The sequence below is a fragment of the Neofelis nebulosa genome, chromosome 5 (genome assembly GCF_028018385.1).
Source record: "Neofelis nebulosa isolate mNeoNeb1 chromosome 5, mNeoNeb1.pri, whole genome shotgun sequence".
NCBI lineage: Eukaryota > Metazoa > Chordata > Mammalia > Carnivora > Felidae > Neofelis > Neofelis nebulosa.
The window spans coordinates 148,007,359-148,027,544 of NC_080786.1; the positions used below are offsets into that span (position 1 = coordinate 148,007,359).

At 39.8% G+C, this 20,186-nt stretch overlaps 1 protein-coding gene across 6 annotated transcripts in view; it reads left to right on the forward strand.

The window, feature by feature from the left end:
- ITSN1 (intersectin 1) overlaps nucleotides 1–20,186 on the forward strand; it is a 221,887-nt gene that overhangs the window by 62,670 nt on the left and 139,031 nt on the right. For all 6 annotated transcript variants that reach the window (XM_058732474.1, XM_058732476.1, XM_058732477.1 and 3 more), the window contains exons 2-4: nucleotides 5,306–5,365; nucleotides 7,661–7,753; nucleotides 8,748–8,811. In XM_058732474.1, the coding sequence (XP_058588457.1) occupies nucleotides 5,338–5,365; nucleotides 7,661–7,753; nucleotides 8,748–8,811 (185 nt within the window). In that variant the 5' untranslated portion in view covers nucleotides 5,306–5,337. The remainder of the gene's footprint in view (nucleotides 1–5,305; nucleotides 5,366–7,660; nucleotides 7,754–8,747; nucleotides 8,812–20,186) is intronic.

The window sequence follows — 20,186 nt, forward strand, 5'->3', positions numbered from 1 at the left end:
TTAGGTTCCAAGTACAAGTTCTGCCTGCTGCTGCCTGCTCACAGAGGTCCCATTGTTAGGTCAGTTTTCAATACTTTTGCTGTGCTACTTTTGTTCCGTCCTGCAGCTCAGAGGTGAGCCTGAGTCTTGTGGGAGTTCGTTTACAGAATTAAGGGATCCTCACACTCTCCTGTCCACAGAGGCCTTTTTTATTAGTTCCTTTGGCCAGACTGGGTTTCTACCAGAGTTTTACCTTTTGCTCCTCTGCCTCACTGCATAACTCCATGACTGGGCCAACTCTCCGGGCAGAGCTGCTAGAGAAAAGTGAACAAAAGTTGGGGGGACTTCTGACTGTCTTCTGAAATCTGCCTACTTTTCCTTACTTCTTATTGTCCTTAGGTATTTGTTTTTTAAAACTTCTGCCCAGTTTTTAAAGTGTTTTTTTTTTTTTTAAGTTTGTATATTTTTGAGAGAGAAAGAGCAGGGGAGGAGCAGAGAGAGAGGGGGAGAGAGAGAATCCCAGGCAGGCTCCACACCATCAATGTCAGCATGGAGCCCGACACGGGGCTCGAACCCATGAACTGTGAGAGCATGACCTGAGCCAAAACCAAGAGTTGGACACTTAACTGAGCCACCCAGGCGCCCCTGCCCAGTTTTTAGTTTTAAGTGGGACAGAGGCTCTAGTGGGCTTATACCACTGTAGCCAAACTAGAAATCTGGTTTGTGGCACTTAGAAATCTTGCGGTATTTTTAAAAAATTATTTTCTTTTTTCAAATTATTGTAATACATACGACAAATATATGTAAAAGTAGGAACAACAGTTTGAACCAAGATGTTATCACCCTGATCTGCCTGTGTGGCATAGAACTGAAAAGGAGGTGGGATTGGAAGGTTCGATCTGGTTGCTTCATTGCGTGTTACTGCTTTGTCTGGGGTTCCCCAGGAGCTGAGGAGAACCTAGCTGTAAATAGCATTTGAAGTGCCTGTGGCTAAAAGAAATGTGTGTGGGAATATTCCAGCGTCATCCTTAAACCAGCATTTGGATGTTTGTGTTAGTAATAAGTCTGGAAGGTACATCTTCTTCACACCTCAAAGCGATTTAGTTTTTATTAGGTCCATTCCTTACCAGGACCTGGCTTAAGTTGAGTGACAGTCAAGGAACAAGGCTTGGATTGGGGAGGGAAGAGACAGAAGGGCTTTAGTTTGCAAGTGTAGGGCGCAGGCTGAGGTTGCAACCCTTTCCATTGTTACTTATGGATTTAAGATGACGAGGAAACAGACAGGGTAGTTAGAAGGGCCAGAAGATAAATTTTGTCTGACGCTGCTAATAATGAAGTGAAGGCTTTTGGGGAAGAGGTTCACAGAGCGGGGCAGAGGGAGGAAGTGGGGGATGATTTCCTGAATTCTAGGAAGGACAGTAAACAGCACATACTTTTAGTTTTGAGAGAGAGAGAGACACGGAGGAGTGCATGAGCAGGGGAGGAGCAGGGAGAGAATCTTAAGCAGGCTTCATGCTTAGTGCAGAGCCTGATGCAGAGCTCAGTCTCACTAAGGTGAGAATCATGTCCTGAGCTGGAATCAAGAGTCGAATGCTTAACCGACCAAGCCACCCAGATGCCCCATTTTTTTTCTTTTTAAAGTTTTTTTTCTTTTTTCTTTTTTATTTCAGCAAATACTCTTTGCAAGGAGCCACTGATCATTAAAATATACTTTGGGGCACCTGGGTGGCTCAGTCAGTTGAGCGTTTACCTTCGGCTCAGGTCATGATCTCGTGGTTTGTGAGTTTGAGCCCCACATGGGGCTCACTGCTGTCAACACAGAGCCTGCTTCAGATCCTCCCATCTCCCTCTCTCTCTCTGCTTCTCCCCTGCTCACTGAACTCTATCAAAAATAAATAAACTTTTAAAAAAATTAAAAAAAATATACATACATACTTTGGACTATAGGAGTTGTTATACTCTGTGACTCTCAAAATAGCTGTGAAACACTTAAAGTAAGGCGTATAATTATATCTAGGTGAAAATGGTCACTACTTTTGTTACCATAGTTTAGTATTGGTTATGCTAATTTCATAACCTGTGGAATTGTTTTAGTAAAAGGAATTATTTGTTTCTTGAAGGTTAGGTCAAACTCACCCCTAAAATTATTTTTTCTTGGGACCTTTTTCATGTTATACCTTTACATTTCAAGTTAGTTCTATGCTCTATTAAAGTATTATGTCCTTTTAAAAGGTCAGTTTGGAAATTACAGTGAAGTAGAAATCTAACCATTGTCTCTAGATTCTCTGTTGCATAGAATTGTGTATAATGTTTCCTTAAGCAAAAATTCTAAAGAAAATGTGAGCAAATTGGACCTAGTTATGTAGTAAAAGAGTAACATGCATATCTGAGTTGGGTTTATTACATAAATTCTAGGATAATTTGTGTTAGGAAATATATCACTATAATTTAGTATGCTAATTAAAAAAGAAATACATGGTCATCTTATTAAATACTCTAAAAAAGCCTCTGAAAAAAATTAGCAGGCTTTTCTAATGAAAGTTTAAGTCAAATAAAAATGATAGAAAACTGCCTAAACATGGCAAAAGCTATTTACCAAAACACAATAGCAGATATAACTATTTATAACCTATTTCATTGGTTATGAAATATCAATACTTACTAAACACCAAAACCATCACCATGAAAGCCAGGGGCAATATCAAAATTCCTGCCTTTGCACCTATTACATAGCCTAGCTTTACTGGTTTGGGCAAATAGTGCAAGCTTAAATTCTTTATTCTCAGAGGATATAGATCTAGAAAACCTGAGAGACTCCTCTGAGTGCCTTAGCACCAATAAAAAAATGTGGTAAAGTGGCTGGGTACCAAGAAGATAGATAAACCAGTAACTTTTCTTTATTTTGCAATAAATAGTAAAGAGTGGAAGTAAACCAGAACAGAATGTTTTCTCATGTTCTATATATGAAATATTTGCATTACTATGCTTTTAAAAAATAAGAGCTTACTGCTTTTGCAAAGCTCAATAAAAAGATGTATGATTTGTCAATTTTAAGAGCATTATGAAGATTAAGTGAGATGAAACATTAAAAAATTTTGGAAAATCATCAAGCTCACCTCTATAGTGTATTGAGCGAGAAATTGTGGAAGAAGAGAATAGCAGCTAATTTCTTTTTTTTTAAGGTTTATTTATTTATTTTGAGAGAGAGAGTGCACATGCATGCAAGAGAGAGAGGGAGAGAGAGAATCCAAAGCAGGCTCCACACTCAGGGTGGAGCCCAGCAAGGGTCTAAGATCTCAGGATCCCCAATAGCAAGATCACAACCTGAGCTGACATCGAGTCGGAGGCTCAACCTACTGAGCCACCCAGGTGCCGTAAAGGGAATTGGCAGTGAGAAGTGGCCTGCCTCAAAACGGGATCCACAGACCCCCACTTAAATATGGTGACCTGACCACATGTATCTTTTCTTCTTCCATCACATCTGCAGTGATCGCAAAGGAAGCACAGCAGTTGTTAACACAGAGGGAGAAAGATAATAGTAGAGAAGATAGTGAACAAAAGATCTGAAGAATTTTTTGGAAACAGAGTGAATAGAGTGGTAACCGAGTTCAGAGGAAGGTACAACCTAGTGCCTACCGAAGGGCGGCAGAGATGAGGGACAAATCAGCAGTCCCCAGGAGTGTCTTGACAGGATTCAGAGTGTTTGGTGGCTGCCAAAGGCAGAGGTCAGTTTTGTAGCTGAAACGGAAGTTCTTGAAAAGTCTATATCCAGATCTTTTGGAATGTCTTCTGCATCCCCAGCAAACATGATTTCTTCAGTCCCATTTTTCCTGGGGAGATGGGTCAAGCAGTAGAACCAGAGATGCTTCTGACCAGAAGAGTAAAGGTCGGGGCTGAAAATATAGGGAGTAGGTCTTAGTGTACACCCGGAAGTATAGCCCTTCACTTACTCCTGCCCAAAAGCCAGCACCCTCCCATACACTTCTTTCTGGCAAAACTGAGCAGCTTGAATGAAGAGACCTCTGCGTACTGACATTGGAGGTCTCCGAGTGAAATGTGACTGTCATCTACAGCAGTCCATCAATCAAGAGAACTGGCATCCATGCTGATTTTTTTTTAGTACCGCACTGTTAAATATGAGGAAGCAGCCAGGGATCACCAGATAGATGAGGAAAGCCTCAAAAGTGACAGAGACCCAAAACAGTCGGCCAACAGACAGAAAAAGGAATCAAATGATGCAAGAAACAGAAGAATGTGAAAGAGCAAAATACTTCCTTCCCACCCAAAAAACCCGGAGAGTAAAAGGTGTTGTGTCCGTTAAAAAAATGACAGAGTACTAGGAATAAAGAGTTAAGAACAAGAAAAAGCTTTTGGAAGTGTAAAAATAGGATATTTGGGGGGGAAATCCATGGACATATTAAAATAGGAAATTGAAGAGTATTAGGACAAGGGACTGTAATTGTAAATATCTAGAAGTAACTGTATTTTTTAATGTATGAATATTTAGTACTCATTTTTTAACTGTATGCCTCTGCCATGTTGAAAAAGCAAATACTAATTTTGGATTATTTTAGTTGGAGAAGACGACGAGGTTCACCTTGGCTATTCATGAACAGATAACGCCTGATGGGGATTTGGGAGCATTGGGTTTGTGATTGGTATTCTGGACAGACATTGACATAGGATACGTTGTTTATGGCCTTTCTCAAAATCTCTCAGTAGTGATTGCAGACCGTGTTTTTCATGGGTGGAACGCAGGCTGTGGAGTTCGCTATCCCTGCTCCAATCCAGCTTCGTCACCAGATGTGTGGTATTGCTCGAATCACTTCATCTCTCTAATTCTCATTTTCCTCATCTGTAATAAGGGGATGGTAATACCTGTCTGTCTTACTGATATCATAGGGCTGTGATGATGAAGAGTTTTAAGAGCTATAAATCACCCAGAGCAGTGTGCAGCTTGTACTAAGTGCTCATTAAAAGAAGCTGCTGTTACAACCATCAAGCAGATGGACTAGTATATGTAGATAGTTAAGTAAAGGCGTACATTTAAAGAGTAACAAGTAAAACCTCAGTGATATAATAGGCTGTTCTGAGCGAATGGTATCACTCACCAGACTGAAGGCTTCACATTCCCCAGTGCCCGCCATTGTAGCTGGCACTAAGAAGCTGCCGAGAATGAATGAATGAACCCCTTAATTGTAACTTTCATTTTCATATGGAACAGCGCTAGTATCAGTTTCTGATCATTAAAGACTGCATGTCAGTGTGTTTATAAGTGTATAGAAATGAAGTTTTCATAAACTTAAATGTTGCATTTCAATTACAGGCGTCGATTAGCAAGGTAAAAGTAGCAGAACCATGGCTCAGTTTCCAACACCTTTTGGAGGTAAGTTCTCTGAGATTTTCCTTTTTTAATGTATTCCAGATTATATACACACACACACACACACATATATATTTGTATATGTGTATGTATATAATATATATATTAAATATATATATATATTTATTTTACTTTCGAGAGAGAGAGCACAAGTCGGGGAGAGGGGCAGAGGAGGGAGAGAGAGAGAATCTTAAGCAGGCTCCACATTCATTCAGCATGGAGCCCAACATGGGGCTCGATCTCACAACCCTGGGATCATGACCTGAGCGGAAATGAAGAGTTGGATGCTCAACTGACTGAAGCACCCAGGCGCCCCAAGACCATATTTTTAATGTTGCTTCATCTGGATTCTTTGGAAGCAACTCTCAGGCTTCATACCATTTCATTCACAAATATCTTAGTGTTTCTAAAAGATAAGAACACTCTTAAAGACATAACTACAACACCATTATCACACCTATAAAATTCACAGTAATTCCTTTATATCTTCAGCTATCAAGTCAGTGTTAAAATTTTCCTGATGGTCTTCAGACCCTTTTTTGCTCTGGTTTGTCGGTTCAAAGAAGGATGCAGACACTGATCTCAGTTCACGTGTCTCCTAAGCCTCCTCACTGTTTTCTCTTTGCATTGCACTTGTTGAGGTGACTGGGTCATTTATTCTGTACTTTTCCTAAAGCCTGGATTTGCAGCAGGACAATTTTTGTTTGTTTTACTTTATCTGCTTGAAACATATCAGCGTGCATAAAAAATTTTGTTTCAGGTAATTTTTCCTAATATGATTAAAGTGTTAAATATCGGCTTTATTTACGGGCCAATTTTTTTTACTTATTTATTTTTAAAGAGAGGGTGCCATTTTAATGGCTGACTCTTGGCAGCTGTCTAATCCAGTCATCATAAAGAGAGTATAGCACAAATCACCACCTCTCTGATCACATCTGTAAAAGTCCCTATGATATTCTAGATTATGCAGACTTTTCAAAACCATTAGCATTATTGTTTCAATTTTGTCCCTCTTCCTCATTACTGGGCAGGTTTGTGTTTTGTGTGTTTTCTTTCTCTTTTTTCTTCTTTTTTTTTTTAGAGCACGAAAGAGAGGTAAAGAGAGAATCTTAAGCAGGCTCAGCACAGAGCCTGATGCAGGGCTCAATCTCATGAACCCCGAGATCATGACCTGAGCTGAAATCAAGAGTTGGATGCTTAACCAACTAGGCCACTCAGGCACCCCAACTTTTCCTTTTGTTTCTAATTCCACGGATGAATTTCAAGAGGGCAGTAGAAGTTGTAGGATTAGAAGGCCTCTGAGTGAAGGGATCATATCTGTTTCAGTTACTACGGTGTCTCTGATGTCTGACACTGGGCCCTGCACATAGGAGGCACTCAGTAAATATGTTTCCCACAGCTGAATGAATCCCACCCTTCCTGTCACTGTCCCACCAGACCCCGCAGAGAGGAGAGGTGCAATGTTCAGACATTTTGCATTTGTGCTAGCCACATTCACATTTTATTGCCTGTTCCCAGCTTTTTGGAAAGTATCTGAACTTTGGAAGGTCTTCAGTCTATAGATAATCTGAAATTATTTTGATCACATTGAGGAGACCTAGGACTAAAAGTGAGGAAGATCCAAGAAGTGACAGAAGTGAGGGGGCATGTGGTCAGTCTCAGAGCTGAAACTGAAGGGGAACCAAAGCCCAGTCTCTTTGGTTTGCAGTTTTTTTTTTTTGTTTTTTTTTTTCAGGATACCCGTTTTTAAACACATCTTTGTTGAGGTATAATTTGTATACCATAAAATTCACCGATTTTAACTGTACAATTCAGTGACTTTTAGTAAATTTGCAGAGTTGTATGTCATCAGTACAATCCAGTATTTCAATATTTTTGTTACTCCAGAAAGATTTTCATGGAATCACATGGGATATGAAATGTGAAGCTCTGGTCCTTTCATAACGTTCACGTGTGGCATTTGAATCACCTGAGAATGTAGTTTTCACTTGGTTCATTGCTTGAGTTTATATAAATAAATGATTATTAACTTATGTCTTTAAATAGTCCTGCTAACTATAAGATTATAGGGCAAGTTTTTTAAAAAAGAATTTGTGCTGGTATCTGTCTTATTTTGGCCTGTTTTACTCTTAATTTTCTAACTTTATATGCGTAACACCCAAGGGCAAACAGATACTAATCGATCAAATAATTGATAACATAGTGACAGAATCTGAAAGTACTAGGGAAATAGTGTGTGTGAGCACTTTGTTATTCTTTTCTCATTGAATAATTTCTTTTTCTTTTCTTTGGGTTTAGGCAGCCTGGATATCTGGGCCATAACTGTAGAGGAAAGAGCAAAGCACGATCAACAGTTTCATAGTTTAAAGCCAATATCTGGATTTATTACTGGTAAGTGGAAACAGCATTTTTACATTTTTACTTATTAGCAGTGCATATACCTGTGGAAAATCTATTATGGGAAGCTGAGGTGGGCACATACGGCCAAGGGGACATTTGCCTTAGCCTTGAGCCTGTATTTTTTCAGTTGCATTTCCTATAATGCATTCAAGCCTCTTTGCATTCCTTAATGGACGTCAAGCCACTTGTTTGGGGCATATCGCTGATGGGAATTGGTGAGAATCAACGTACCACATTCTTTAAGTAATAAAGCAATGGGCTGTGGTCCTTAAATTAAAATGCTTGTTTAATTTTGATCTTGAACTGGTTTGGGAAATGTAAATAAATGAACAGATTCTGAATATTAAAAAAAAAAAAAAAAGCCAATGACAGAATTCTCTCATTGCTGTATCCTTAAAGTTCTTTTTGTACCTTGCCTTATCTATTATCTTTTCTGTTTGGTTACTCTTTAGGAGTTAGCTTTAGAAAAAAAAAATGGGATCTAGATTTCCTGGGGAGTTGTTTTTATGTGTGTGTGTATCACAGTTATCTTTAAATTATTAATTGTTAATCACTGATGTGAATCTTGTAATCATTGTTACTTTTTCTCCATAAATGTATCAGATGTACTGACAGTTTGAAGTGCAGATATTAGGAATGGCAGAGAACCTAAAAAGTAGAAGTGTGGGGTCATCAGTTTCTTGAGGATTCCTAAATAGATGTGCTTTGTCATATGTCCTATGCTTTGTCATAGCTGTTCCCATCTTACTAAATAGCAGATTAATTAGAGTGGACAATCTACCCCTGCTAGCGTGTTAAGTTCTAAGTTCTAAAGTCAGTGCTGATGGGTTCCTTTTACTGCTGCTTATAGGCTTTGGCTTTTATCCTATATTTAATTCAGTATTTGCAGAATTGCCAGCCTCTTTCTTATTTTTGCAATTTTGCTCTAAGAAGATACCGGTCAGCTGTTGTTTGTTTCCTGAAACTGTTTTCATTTAATTTACAGGTGATCAAGCTAGAAACTTTTTTTTTCAATCTGGGTTACCTCAGCCTGTTTTAGCACAGATATGGTAAGTTGGAACTTAACATAAGCAAAAGGTAAAATAAAATATTCCAGTAATAGGATTTCTTAAGATACAGAAGGTGAACATAAATCTCTGGTCTGAAATACTCTACTCCTTCTTAACCAGAGAATACTTCTGAAAAGTAGCTTTCTAAGGTTGGACTTTAAAAGAAAAAGTGGTGACATTTGCAAGATAACACTGTCAAAAAGTTGAATTCCCAGTGGAGAAATCGATACTTTGGTATTTTCTCATTAATTTGTTTTAGCCTTATTTACATCACCCATGCTCATCTGAAAGTCCCGCATTTCTTGCTTTATAATGTAATGGTTCTGTATCTTTCATTGACTAAAAGGTAAGGAAAATATTTGAGGGTTAGTAGTGAAACCACCAGCGGGATAGTGAAGTAACTAGTATTTATTACAGTGTTGTACAAGGTGAACGCTTAGTAAATATTGTTGAATTCCTGGATTAACTATCACAAATAAGCATTCATTCTTTTGAACACACAGGAAGGAAAGGGCCAGTTAAAAAAAAGTGGGAAATATAATTGTGGATTTTAAGTTTACGACTTTGGTCATGTCATGCTGAGTTCTGTTGCCAAGAGGTCACATTTTCCCACACAGTGCGGCTCTTCAGTTAATACTTCATTTCCAGGGTTTATCAGTGTTGGGGAGTCAGCTTGCTGTGTAGTAGAAAGAGCACGGGATTTGTAATCACACTCCTGAGTTTGAATCCCAGCTGCACTGTGTTCTATCCTTATGATTTAGAGCATGTCTTTATCCTCTCTGACCTGTTTTCTCATCTAGAAAAAGGGAAGATATATTTTCCTTAAAGGGTTGTTGAGAACATTAGCAGAGAAACCGTGTATGAAGGACTTAGCATAGGACCTGGTGTGTAATAGGCCCTCAAAACAAAACCCAAAAAGGTACCTGCTGTCACTGTCAGGGATTGGGTATTCCATAGAACTAAATTGTCCAGCTAATTACTTGTCCCCTTAAGTGATTGGCTTTTCTTATAATATGGAAATTAATAAAGATTGACTTAGTTCCTTGTTGCCTTCAAGCAGAGTCTACAGAATGTAGGCAGTTTAATTAAAGTATCATCAGTATGAAAATCACTTACTGTGTTCAGAATAGCAAAACTCTCATGGGAAATCTACATACACATATACATACATATATACGCATATATACATACATATACACACACACACATTTGTATATGGCTATATTTGAATCGAAACTAAATGATACCAGATTCCTGTGCTTTTTTTGGTGTCTGCTTTCTTTTCTCTATCCTGGTTGTCAGCATATTGGCTGCCAGACTGTCTCTTCCAATTGGTGAGCCTCCTCCTATGATGCCCTTCTAGCTCTTCTGATCTACTTTGAGCTGGGAAAATCAGATAACCAAGGTTTTTGGAATTACTTTTAAAATGAAGTAAAAGGTTTGCAAGGGGTGGGAGAGTGGTGGGGAGAGCAAGAACTTATGCTCATGTGAGCACAGGGGCACTGCCCTGGCAGTTGAGTGCCCGAGTTTAAATTCAAGAGACATGTGACATCTGTGTTAACTGTAAGAAGCTTTCATTTGCTTTGTGTTCTGGTAGATGATTGTATTTCACATCATCAGTCAAGATGACTCACTAGAACCTTCCTTTCCCAGATATAGCTTCCTCCATTGAATTCTGCTTTTGTGCTATATTCCCAATTTATGAACATTCATTCAAGAAGCAGGGTTTTTTTTTTTTTTTTTTTTTTATGCTTATTTATTTCTTTGGAGAGAGAGAGAGAGCACAAGCAGGGGAGGGGTAGAGAGAAGGAGAGACAGAATCCCAAGCAGGCTCCATGCCATCAACGCAGAGCCCAGTGTGGGGCTTGAACCCACAAACTGTGAGATCATGGCCTGTGCTGAGATCAAGAGTCAGATGCTTAACCGACTGCGCCCCAAGAAGCAGTTTTACGGTGCGTTATGCTGCAAGAAAATGACACCTTACGTTTATCAACAGTGGAAAATATTTATTGAATGTCTCCTATGGATCAGTGACTATTATAGGTGCTTGGAGTACATCAGTGAACAGAATAGACAAAATCCATGCTTCCATAGAAATGGCAGTCTGGTGGAAGGATATATAGTTAATAGCAGTATAAAAATTGCCATGTAGAAATGAGTATAATGGGGCAAAATAAAGTATTATCTAGTAAATTTCATTTTTTTTGTGCAATTATGTTAGTGTCAGCTTCCCGAACTGTTTTTAGCTAAGCATATTAAAGTCATTTTTCCAACTTACTATTTTTATAGTGAAAATTTGTATTAACAACAAAAGTGATGAATTGGCAGCCTTGGCTTGAGTCAAAACTGTTCTTTGTTTTTAATTTTTTCTGACATTTCATTAAATAAATTTGTGATGGCATGTTTTCCTTTTATCAAGAATTGTTACTAGGGGGTGAGGGAAGCATGCCTCTAAGTAAGTATCTTTTCCCCAAAGAAATGTCTTTGAGTAATCATAAATTTCATGAACCACAGCTGTCCTAAGATGACAGAATAGCATAGTGCAAAGTAGGAGTAAGATCTTTCAGCCCTACCACTGACACTTATTTGGTAACCCTGAGCAATACTTGACCTCTTCAGAGTATGTATGTATGTATGTATTTTTAAAGTTTATTTATTCTGAGAGAGAGAGAGAGAGTTGAGAGAGGGGCAGAGAGAGAGAATCCCAAGCAGGCCCCACACTGTCAGCAAGGAGCCCGACGTGAGGCTTGAGCTCACGCCGTGAGATCATGACCTGAGCCAAAGTCAGACACTTAACTACCTGAGACACCCAGGTGCCCCCAGAGTTAGGTTTTTAAGTGTGTAAGCAATAACAGTTGATCTAATGAAATAGTTTTCACTTTCCATCGGTCATGCTATTCTTGTGCTCTCTTGTGGGTTTTGTGGTGGGGTGCCGGGGAAGGTCCGTGCCCCTTTTGGTGGAAAGAGGAGTAGGTTTGAGTCTGAAGGTTTGAGCAGTCCCTTTGTCAGTCATGGGGGGGGGAGAAGAAAATTTTGGATTGAGAGTTTGGAATTATAATAGTAGCTATCTCTCTGGGACTTACTTTCTTTGCTGTGGACTTCAGTTCGAATCCATGAATGATGTGGATTGCTGGGGAATATGTGTTATAAACCTGTATAGGTTTTGTTCCAGGTAGAAACTATATTCCAGTTAACTAGTTTGTGAACTTTTAAAACTGTAACCTACTGATCCTTTGGGGCAACTTAACCTATCCAGCCCAATCTCCAATTAAGCATACAGGGAAACCTGAATTCTCAGAGGATAGAGTCAAGCTAGTGTGTGTAGTGCCAAAGATGAGACAGCTTCCTAGAAATTGTCTTACTAATGAGGAGCTGGAAGGCATCTGGCAAATATCCTGTATCCTTTTGGCAACTCCAGATGTTTATAGTTTCAACCTTGGCCTCGTGTGGAGAAGGAGGAGAAGAAAGCAGAGGGGAATGGACAGGAGCCTGGATGGTCCAAGAAATAAAAAGAGTTTGAATGAAGAAGGGTTTGACATCAGAAGCAGTAGAGGCCACAGAAATGGGGATTAGAGGCTCCTAAGGAGAGAAATGAGGGGCAGGAAGGCCCACCGGGAAGCGGGCCCAGAGAGAGAAGGCAGGAACCTGGGACCTAAAGGCAAATGTTAGAACGGCTTGGTGATCTATCTCTGCAGCGAGGGGCTTGGGGGCAGGGCCAACAGTTGTATAACATGCAGTGTCTTAGGATACTTCTGTGCCTCTGTCAGAAGGGCCTTCCGGCCCCCAGAAAGATCAGTTTGCCAAACTTGTTTACCAAAAACTGAAAAAGTCATCCTGAATTCCCATTCCCTCCCCTGCATCCCTTCTCTCTCCGTCCTCCGATCGTGGCACTGAGCGTCTGTCCAGCTCCTGGGAGCCCCGCGTGATTCCTGTCTTTTCCTCGCCCTGCACATTCAGTCCATCGGCACAGCCTTTTGGCTCCATTTACAGACCTTATCCCCAATCTGGCCATTTCTGTCCATTGCCATTGCTGTTGTCCTAATTTGTCTTCTCACTTGGGCTCACTGGTCAGCATTTTGACTTAGAGTCTCTTTCAAACTTGCCCCTTTAGGTTTCATTCTTCATACAGTGCCCACACTATCTCTGTGAAAAGTAAATCTATTTTAAACTCCCCATTGAGAAGAAAATCTAAAGTCCTATCCAGGCTCCAAGGCCCAATACTAGCTGGCTCTTGCTTTTTTCATCTTCTTTAATTTTCCACCTCTCTCTTCCTCAATTTTTGTATTCCAGTTTCACTGACCTTTCTGTTTAAACGGGCCAGGCTCCTTCTTGACTTCTGGGTCATTGCACGTGGTATATCCTCTTCCTGTAATATAGTTCCTCCGGATCCTTACATAGCGAGCTGGCTGATTACCCTTCAGGTTTCAGTTCATATGTCGCCTCATCTGAAGTAGTTCCCTCTGCCCACCTGTTCCTACCCACCATCTTCTCCCTCCCACTACCTTGTTTTAATTTTTTAACAGCAGTTACCGTCATGGGGTATCATTTGATTAGTTCTCTTGTTTAGTGTCTGCTTGCACTAAAATATTAGCCCTGTGAGGGCAGGAACCTTCTCTGTCTCTTTCACAATTGTAACACCAATTCCTAGAAAGGGCCTGGAGCTTACTAGGTACCTCTCTTCAAAAATTATTTGTTGGATGAATAAAAAAAAAAACGAATGAATGAATTGATGAATCAATGAATGAATGAGTAGGCTGAGTTGATCTACACTGTGAGAGAGGAGCATTCTGTGAGAAGCCTTCATGCGTGCAATGGGTCCCCAAAGGGCCACAGGCTTTCACCTCCATGCAGTGAATGAGGTGAGCGAGGAGACGTGGTCTTATCCTTTAATCCTAGAATACAAAGAAAGTACTTTCACAACTGCCACACTCATTTCCACTACAAACACAGTCCTTGGAATCCAGGAGTGAGTGCTTCATGGTCCCTGCTGTTGAGACCCTGAGTACTACGTTACTCCTCCTATGTGGGTATGTGACTTATTTAAAATACTCTTGGGTTGGGGCGCCTGGGTGGCTCAGTCGGTTGAGCGTCCGACTTCAGCTCAGGTCACGATCTCGCGGTCCGTGAGTTCGAGCCCCGCGTCGGGCTCCGGGCTGACGGCTCGGAGCCTGGAGCCTGCTTCGGATTCGTGTCTCCCTCTCTCTCTGCCCCTCCCCCGTTCATGCTCTGTCTCTCTCTGTCTCAAAAATAAATAAACGTTAAAAAAAAAAATTAAAAATAAAATAAAATACTCTTGGGTTTATCTGTTTTTGTTCTTATTCAGTTTATGGATCTCCTTTCTTTGTGGACTTTAATTTTATTTCTGAGTATGTAACACATGAACAAGGTTCTGAAAGCCAAAACCACACAAAAAAGTAAGCCCAGAGACGTGTTATTCCCTGTGCTATTCCTTCATCCCTGGGCTCACCTGTTTTGTTAGTTTCTTATCATCCTTCCTTTATTTATTTCTGTGGGGAAAAAAGCAGGTTTATAATATATCTATATTTAGTGTGCATATCTATATTTAAATTATGTTGTCTTCCTTCTTACTTTCAGGATTACCACCTGTAAATGTTCTTTTGTTCTTTGCTTTTCTTACTTAACAACACATCCTGGAAATCACTCATATCATTCCATAGATCTCTCTCTCTCTGTCTCTCCCCCTGTCTCTCTCTCTCTCTCTCTCTTTCTCTACAGTTACATAGCACTCCTTCTAGAAGATATACTGTAATATATTCAACCGGTCTCCTGTGTGTGTGCATTTCAATTATTTCCAATAATGTAGCAATGATGAATGAGCTGAAGCATGTATATTTTTATATTGCTGGAGGTGTGTATCTTCAGGGTCAAATCCTAGGTGTGGGTTTGCTGGGTCAAAGAGTAAATGCATAGGTAATTCTGGAGATGTTGTGAGATTTCCCTTCATTTGGACTTTTAACGCTTTTTCTCACCAGCATGTTGCACACGCTTTCATGTAGCTTTCCCTGAAGATTTCAGCAGACCTGTGGTCCTCTCTCATCTCAACCTCGCTTGTTGCTATGTATGGGTTTTAATATCAGGCTAAACATTGTATTTTAAGATCACTTTGTTGTTATTTTTAAAAAAAAATTTTTTTTAACATTTATTCATGAGACAGAGCGTGAGTGGGGGAGGGGCAGAGAGAAAGGGAGACAGAATCCAAAGCAGGCCTCAGGCTCTGAGATGTCAGCATAGAGTCCAACGCGGGGCTCAAACTCATGAACCGCAAGATCATGACCTGAGCTGAAGTCGGATGCTTAAGCGACTGAGCCACCCAGGTGCCCCAAGACCACTTTGTTTTTGAGTCATATGCAATAATTGTTTGACTTATGCCTGTTTTTTGCTTGTGTATTTTTTCACTTTGGAAGTTTTATGAATTTAATTTTAGGATTCTTCATCTTTTGGGGGGATTATTAGAAATGACTGAACTATAAATGGAGGTGAAGGCGGATGGCTGAGCTGAAGTCCTTTTTTTTTTTCCCCCAGAGAGACCTTGAGAAATAGAATTTCAGCTCTTCTAGTGTTCCAGCTTTTTCACTGGTAGAGGGGAAGGAAGAGAGAGATGAGCTTTGTAGGAGTAACTAATGTATTTGCGTAAAGTCCTTTGGCATTTTACTATCAGTGGGTCCGAACAGTTATGTTTTGTTAGTTGAGCAAAAAAGGTTTTAAGAAAGGTGACACAAAACTCTCAAAAAAATGTAGGATTGTGGTGGGTGGCTTAAAGTCAAGCACCTGGAACTTGAAGATTACACGTCTCCCCTCCTCTCCCACTGAGGCATTTTAGCGGAAGGTTTTCAGAAACATGAAATTCTTCTAATTAAACCCTGAAAAGTTCTAGAAAGTCTTTTCTCCCTCAGCTAGTCATTATCCCACGTTGGACATTTATTTCTCACTAGAAAATGTGCTTTGGGGGTGCCTGGGTGGCTTAGTCAGTTAGGTGTCTGACTTCAGGCTCAGGTCATGATCTCACGGTTCATGGGTTTAAGCCCCACATCAGGCTCTGTGCTGACAGTGCAGAGCCTGCTTTGGATCTTCTGTCCCTCCCCCCCCCCCCCCCACCCCTCCCCTGCTCGCTCTCTTTCAAAAATAAAGAAACATTGAAAAAGAAAGAAAGAAAATGTGTTTTGGGGGGCAGTGGTGTTGGGAATTGAGAGTGAGAATCCATCTGCTTGAATTTTTTTTTTTTAAGTATGCATGTTGATGTTGATTGTTAGCAAGTTTTTTTTCCCCTGAAAACCATTTGCTGAGTATCTTTTTAGAAAACCTTAGCAAAAGAAGGAAAGTTTACCCTAACTTCCTGTATAAAACCTTAAAATAGTTACAAATAAAACAAACGAGAGACCAGGCTCAATTATGAATATGGATGCAAAAATCAAAACAAAATCGTAGCAAATAGAATTCCACAATGTACTAAAACCATGACTGACTTGAGTTTATGCCAGCAGCGTAAGTTTGGTTCAGAATCAAGACATTTTCTCAGCATTATTATAGCAAAAGGAAGTATGATCAGATCAGCAGATGCTGAATAGGCATTTGATTTAAAAAAAAAAGTACACAGTTCTTATATGTAGGAAGGAAGCTCCGTTAATATGTCACGCTACTTTCTTTTTTTTTTTTTTTTTTTTAATTTTTTTTTTTTCAACGTTTTTTTTTTTTATTTATTTTTGGGACAGAGAGAGACAGAACATGAACAGGGGAGGGGCAGAGAGAGAGGGAGACAACAGAATCGGAAACAGGCTCCAGGCTCCGAGCCATCAGCCCAGAGCCCGACGCGGGGCTCGAACTCACAGACCGCGAGATCGTGGCCTGGCTGAAGTCGGACGCTTAACCGACTGCGCCACCCAGGCGCCCCATGTCACGCTACTTTCTAAAGATCACTACCAAATATTCTTCTAAACAGTGAAGCATTGCAGCCATTTCATTGAAACCTAGAGCTTCACAGGATGCCCACACATTCAAAGATGTCTTAGAGGCAGTAAGACCAATTAAAAAAAAAGGAAGTATATAAATACTGGAAATGAAAGTTAACACTCTTTTTTGCTAGTTATATGATTATATACTTAACAAAACTAAGAGATTTCAGTGTAAAGACTTAGTGTTTATAGAAGTTTGGTAAGATAGCTGAATATAGCATACATGATTAGTAGAAGCAAAACTTTTCTCTATGCTTGAAATAAACCCCCAAATATGGAAATGGGGGAAATGTTCCATTTAAAATAATGATAGAAATGATAAAACTCCTAAGAATACATTTAATAAAGTTATTTACAAGAAGAAAGTGATACAATCTTTTTTTTTAATGTTTTTTTTTTAACATTTATTTATTTTTGAGAGAGACAGAGTGCAAGCAAGCAGGGGAGGGGCAGAGAGAGAGGGAGACAGAATCTGAAGCGGGCTCCAGGCTCTGAGCTGTCAGCACAGAGCCTGACGTGGGGCTCAAACCTGGGAGCAGTGAGATCATGACCTGAGCTGAAGTCAGACGCTTAACTGACTAATCCACCCAGGCACCCCAAGAAAGTGATATAATCTTATTAAAGGAAATATCTGTGGAGTTGAACAAACTCTAGGACATACTAGTGTCCTTGTTGGGCTAATGTCGTTACAGCTTGGTGCCCTGTAGGGTTGTTTGTAGAACAGATAAATGATCTTAAAATTCATAGGGGAAAGAAAACCAAACATCTGTGAATAGCCAAACAACGTTTAAGAAGAGAAAAGTCTCGTCAGAACCAGACCGTACCACAGAGCCAGTGTGATCAGATCACTGTTGTATTGACCCGGGAATTGTTCATAGTAGATTATCCAGAAATAGGTATCGCTTCGTATGAACATTTCTTTTACAGCAAAAATATTTTTTAGTTTCATGAGAAGAGGCTGGGTTAGTTAATAAACTTGTATCATATTAATTTCAAGCATATAACTCAGTGACTTGACATTTTATATACCTTATAAAATGATCACCATGGTAAGTATAGTCACCATCTGTCACCATACAGAGTTGTTACAGTACTATTGACTGTATTTCCTTGCTGTACTGTACATCCCCCATGACTTATTTATTTTATAGCTGGAAGTTTGTACCTCTTTTAATGCCCTTCACCTATTTTATCCATCCTCCCACCCATCTCCCTCCACCCCCCTGGCAACCTGTATTCTCTGAATTTATGAGTCTGTTTCTGTTTTGTTTGTTCATTTGTTTTGTTTTTTGGATTCCACATATAAGTGAAATCACATAGTATAAAAATGTAGGATTTCCCATGGTAAAGATGTTATACACAAATGAACAGAGTAATAATAAGTTTAAAAAAATCAGATAAAGTGAATGTAATATGAATATGTATATGTAATATACAGCAAACTCTTACAAATTGAGAAGAAAAACATATGTAGTCCATCAGAAAGCTTAGCAAAGGATGTGAATAACTGATTTATGTACAAATCCAGATGAGAAAGAAACATATGCAAAATGACTCTCAAGCTTACTGTCAGTGAGTGAAATTCAGACCCCACTGGTTTGCTGAAGGGGATCACTGGCGACAGGAAGATTGGGGTGTGCTCCTAGCTGAGGCAGAAAGGTGGTTTCTGTAGCCCATCTCCCACTTTGTGACTTTTTCTTATTTTCTCAAAGAATAGTGTCGACTCTTACAGCTTTTAACATTTTTAGAGATTTTTAAAAAATGTTTATTTTTTTTTAAATTTTTTTATGTTTATTTATTTTTGAGAGAGAGACAGAGCATGAATAGGGGAGGGGTCAGACAGAGAGGGAGACACAGAATCCAAAGCAGGCTCCAGGATCTGAGCTGTCAGCGCAGAGCCGGACATGGGGCTCAAACTCACGAACTATGAGATCATGACCTGAGCTGAAGTCAGATGCTTAACTGACTGAGCCACCCAGGTGCCCCAAAAATGTTTATTTATTTTTGAGAGACAGAGGGCACAATCAAGGAAGAAGCAGAGAGAGAGGGGGGAGCAGAGGATCCAAAGTGGGCTCCACACTGACAGCAGAGAATCCAATGCAGAGCTCGAAACCACGAACCATGAGATCATGACCTGAGCCAAAGTCAGACACTTAACCTACTGAGCCACCCATGTGCCCCCAACATGTTTAGAGATTTTTCATCTTTGTTGTATGTCATGCTTTTTATTGTGTTTCATGTTTGCTTCCTTGAGTTAACTTCAGTAACATGGGATTCTTTTCTATGAGACTTAATTTTCTTTTTGAGACGTTACTAGATGAGGCTCATTTAAGATCGCTAGTCATGGCATTTTAACTGGAGTCGCTGGTCTTATGTTTTGCTGTCGCCAATAAAATTTTTCTTAAGATAGGTTTTAAAAAATAAATCACCCTAACACTTTTAATTATCTAGACTAAAGGAAACGAAATTTGGGTGAACATTTTTCATGCAGAAGAGGATAAATTGTGAATATGCACAGTTGTGGTTTGCATAGTTTCCGGTGGCTATAGTTTCCTTTTCTTTTGCTTACTCTCCTTTGAGAGAACATACATTAAAGCTCATTGCGCCGAAAGTAATGTGACATTGTCAACTCTACTTCATTAAAAAAAAGAAAAGAAAAGAAAGCGCTGACAGCTTGGAAACTGCTTGGGATTCTCTTTCTCTCCTTCTCTCTCTGCCCCTCCCCCACTTGCACTGTCTCTCTCTCTCTCTCTCTCTCTCTCTCTCTCTCTCTCTCTCTTCAAAAATAAATACACTTAAAAAAAAGTTGAAGAGAGGTGCTCAGTTGGTTGAACTTCGGCTCAGGTCATGATCTGACAGCTCGTGGGTTCGAGCCCCACGCCAGGCTCTGTCAGTACAGAGCCTGGATCCTGCTTCAGATTCCGTGTTTCCCTCTCTTCTGCTCCTCCCCCGCTTGCGCTCCGTGTCTCTCTCAAAAATAAATAAGCCTTAAAAAAATTAAAGAAAGAAAGAAAAAATAAAAACCTGAGTAGGAAAATGCTCATTGCAAGTTATACTTGACCACCTGTGTCTGACTACCATTTGTAAATAATGAATACGTTTGGGAACTCAATTAATTTTCACAGCTTTAAAGGTATAGTAGAACTATAGTGTACCACACCATGTCATGTCCCCATGGTAGGGTTCGTCGAGGGGTTGGGGCTATCTAGTCAAGAATCTATAGAAATAAACTCTCTTTTCCTACTCCTCCACCCCAACATCTTTTTTGGGGAAACGCAGGGCTTGAATGCAGGACCTTGAGATTAAGAGTCGCGTACACCAACTGAGCCAGCAAGCCCCTTCCACTAACATCTGCATTATGACATAATTCACACAGTAAAATTCCCCCTTTTAAATGTATAATTC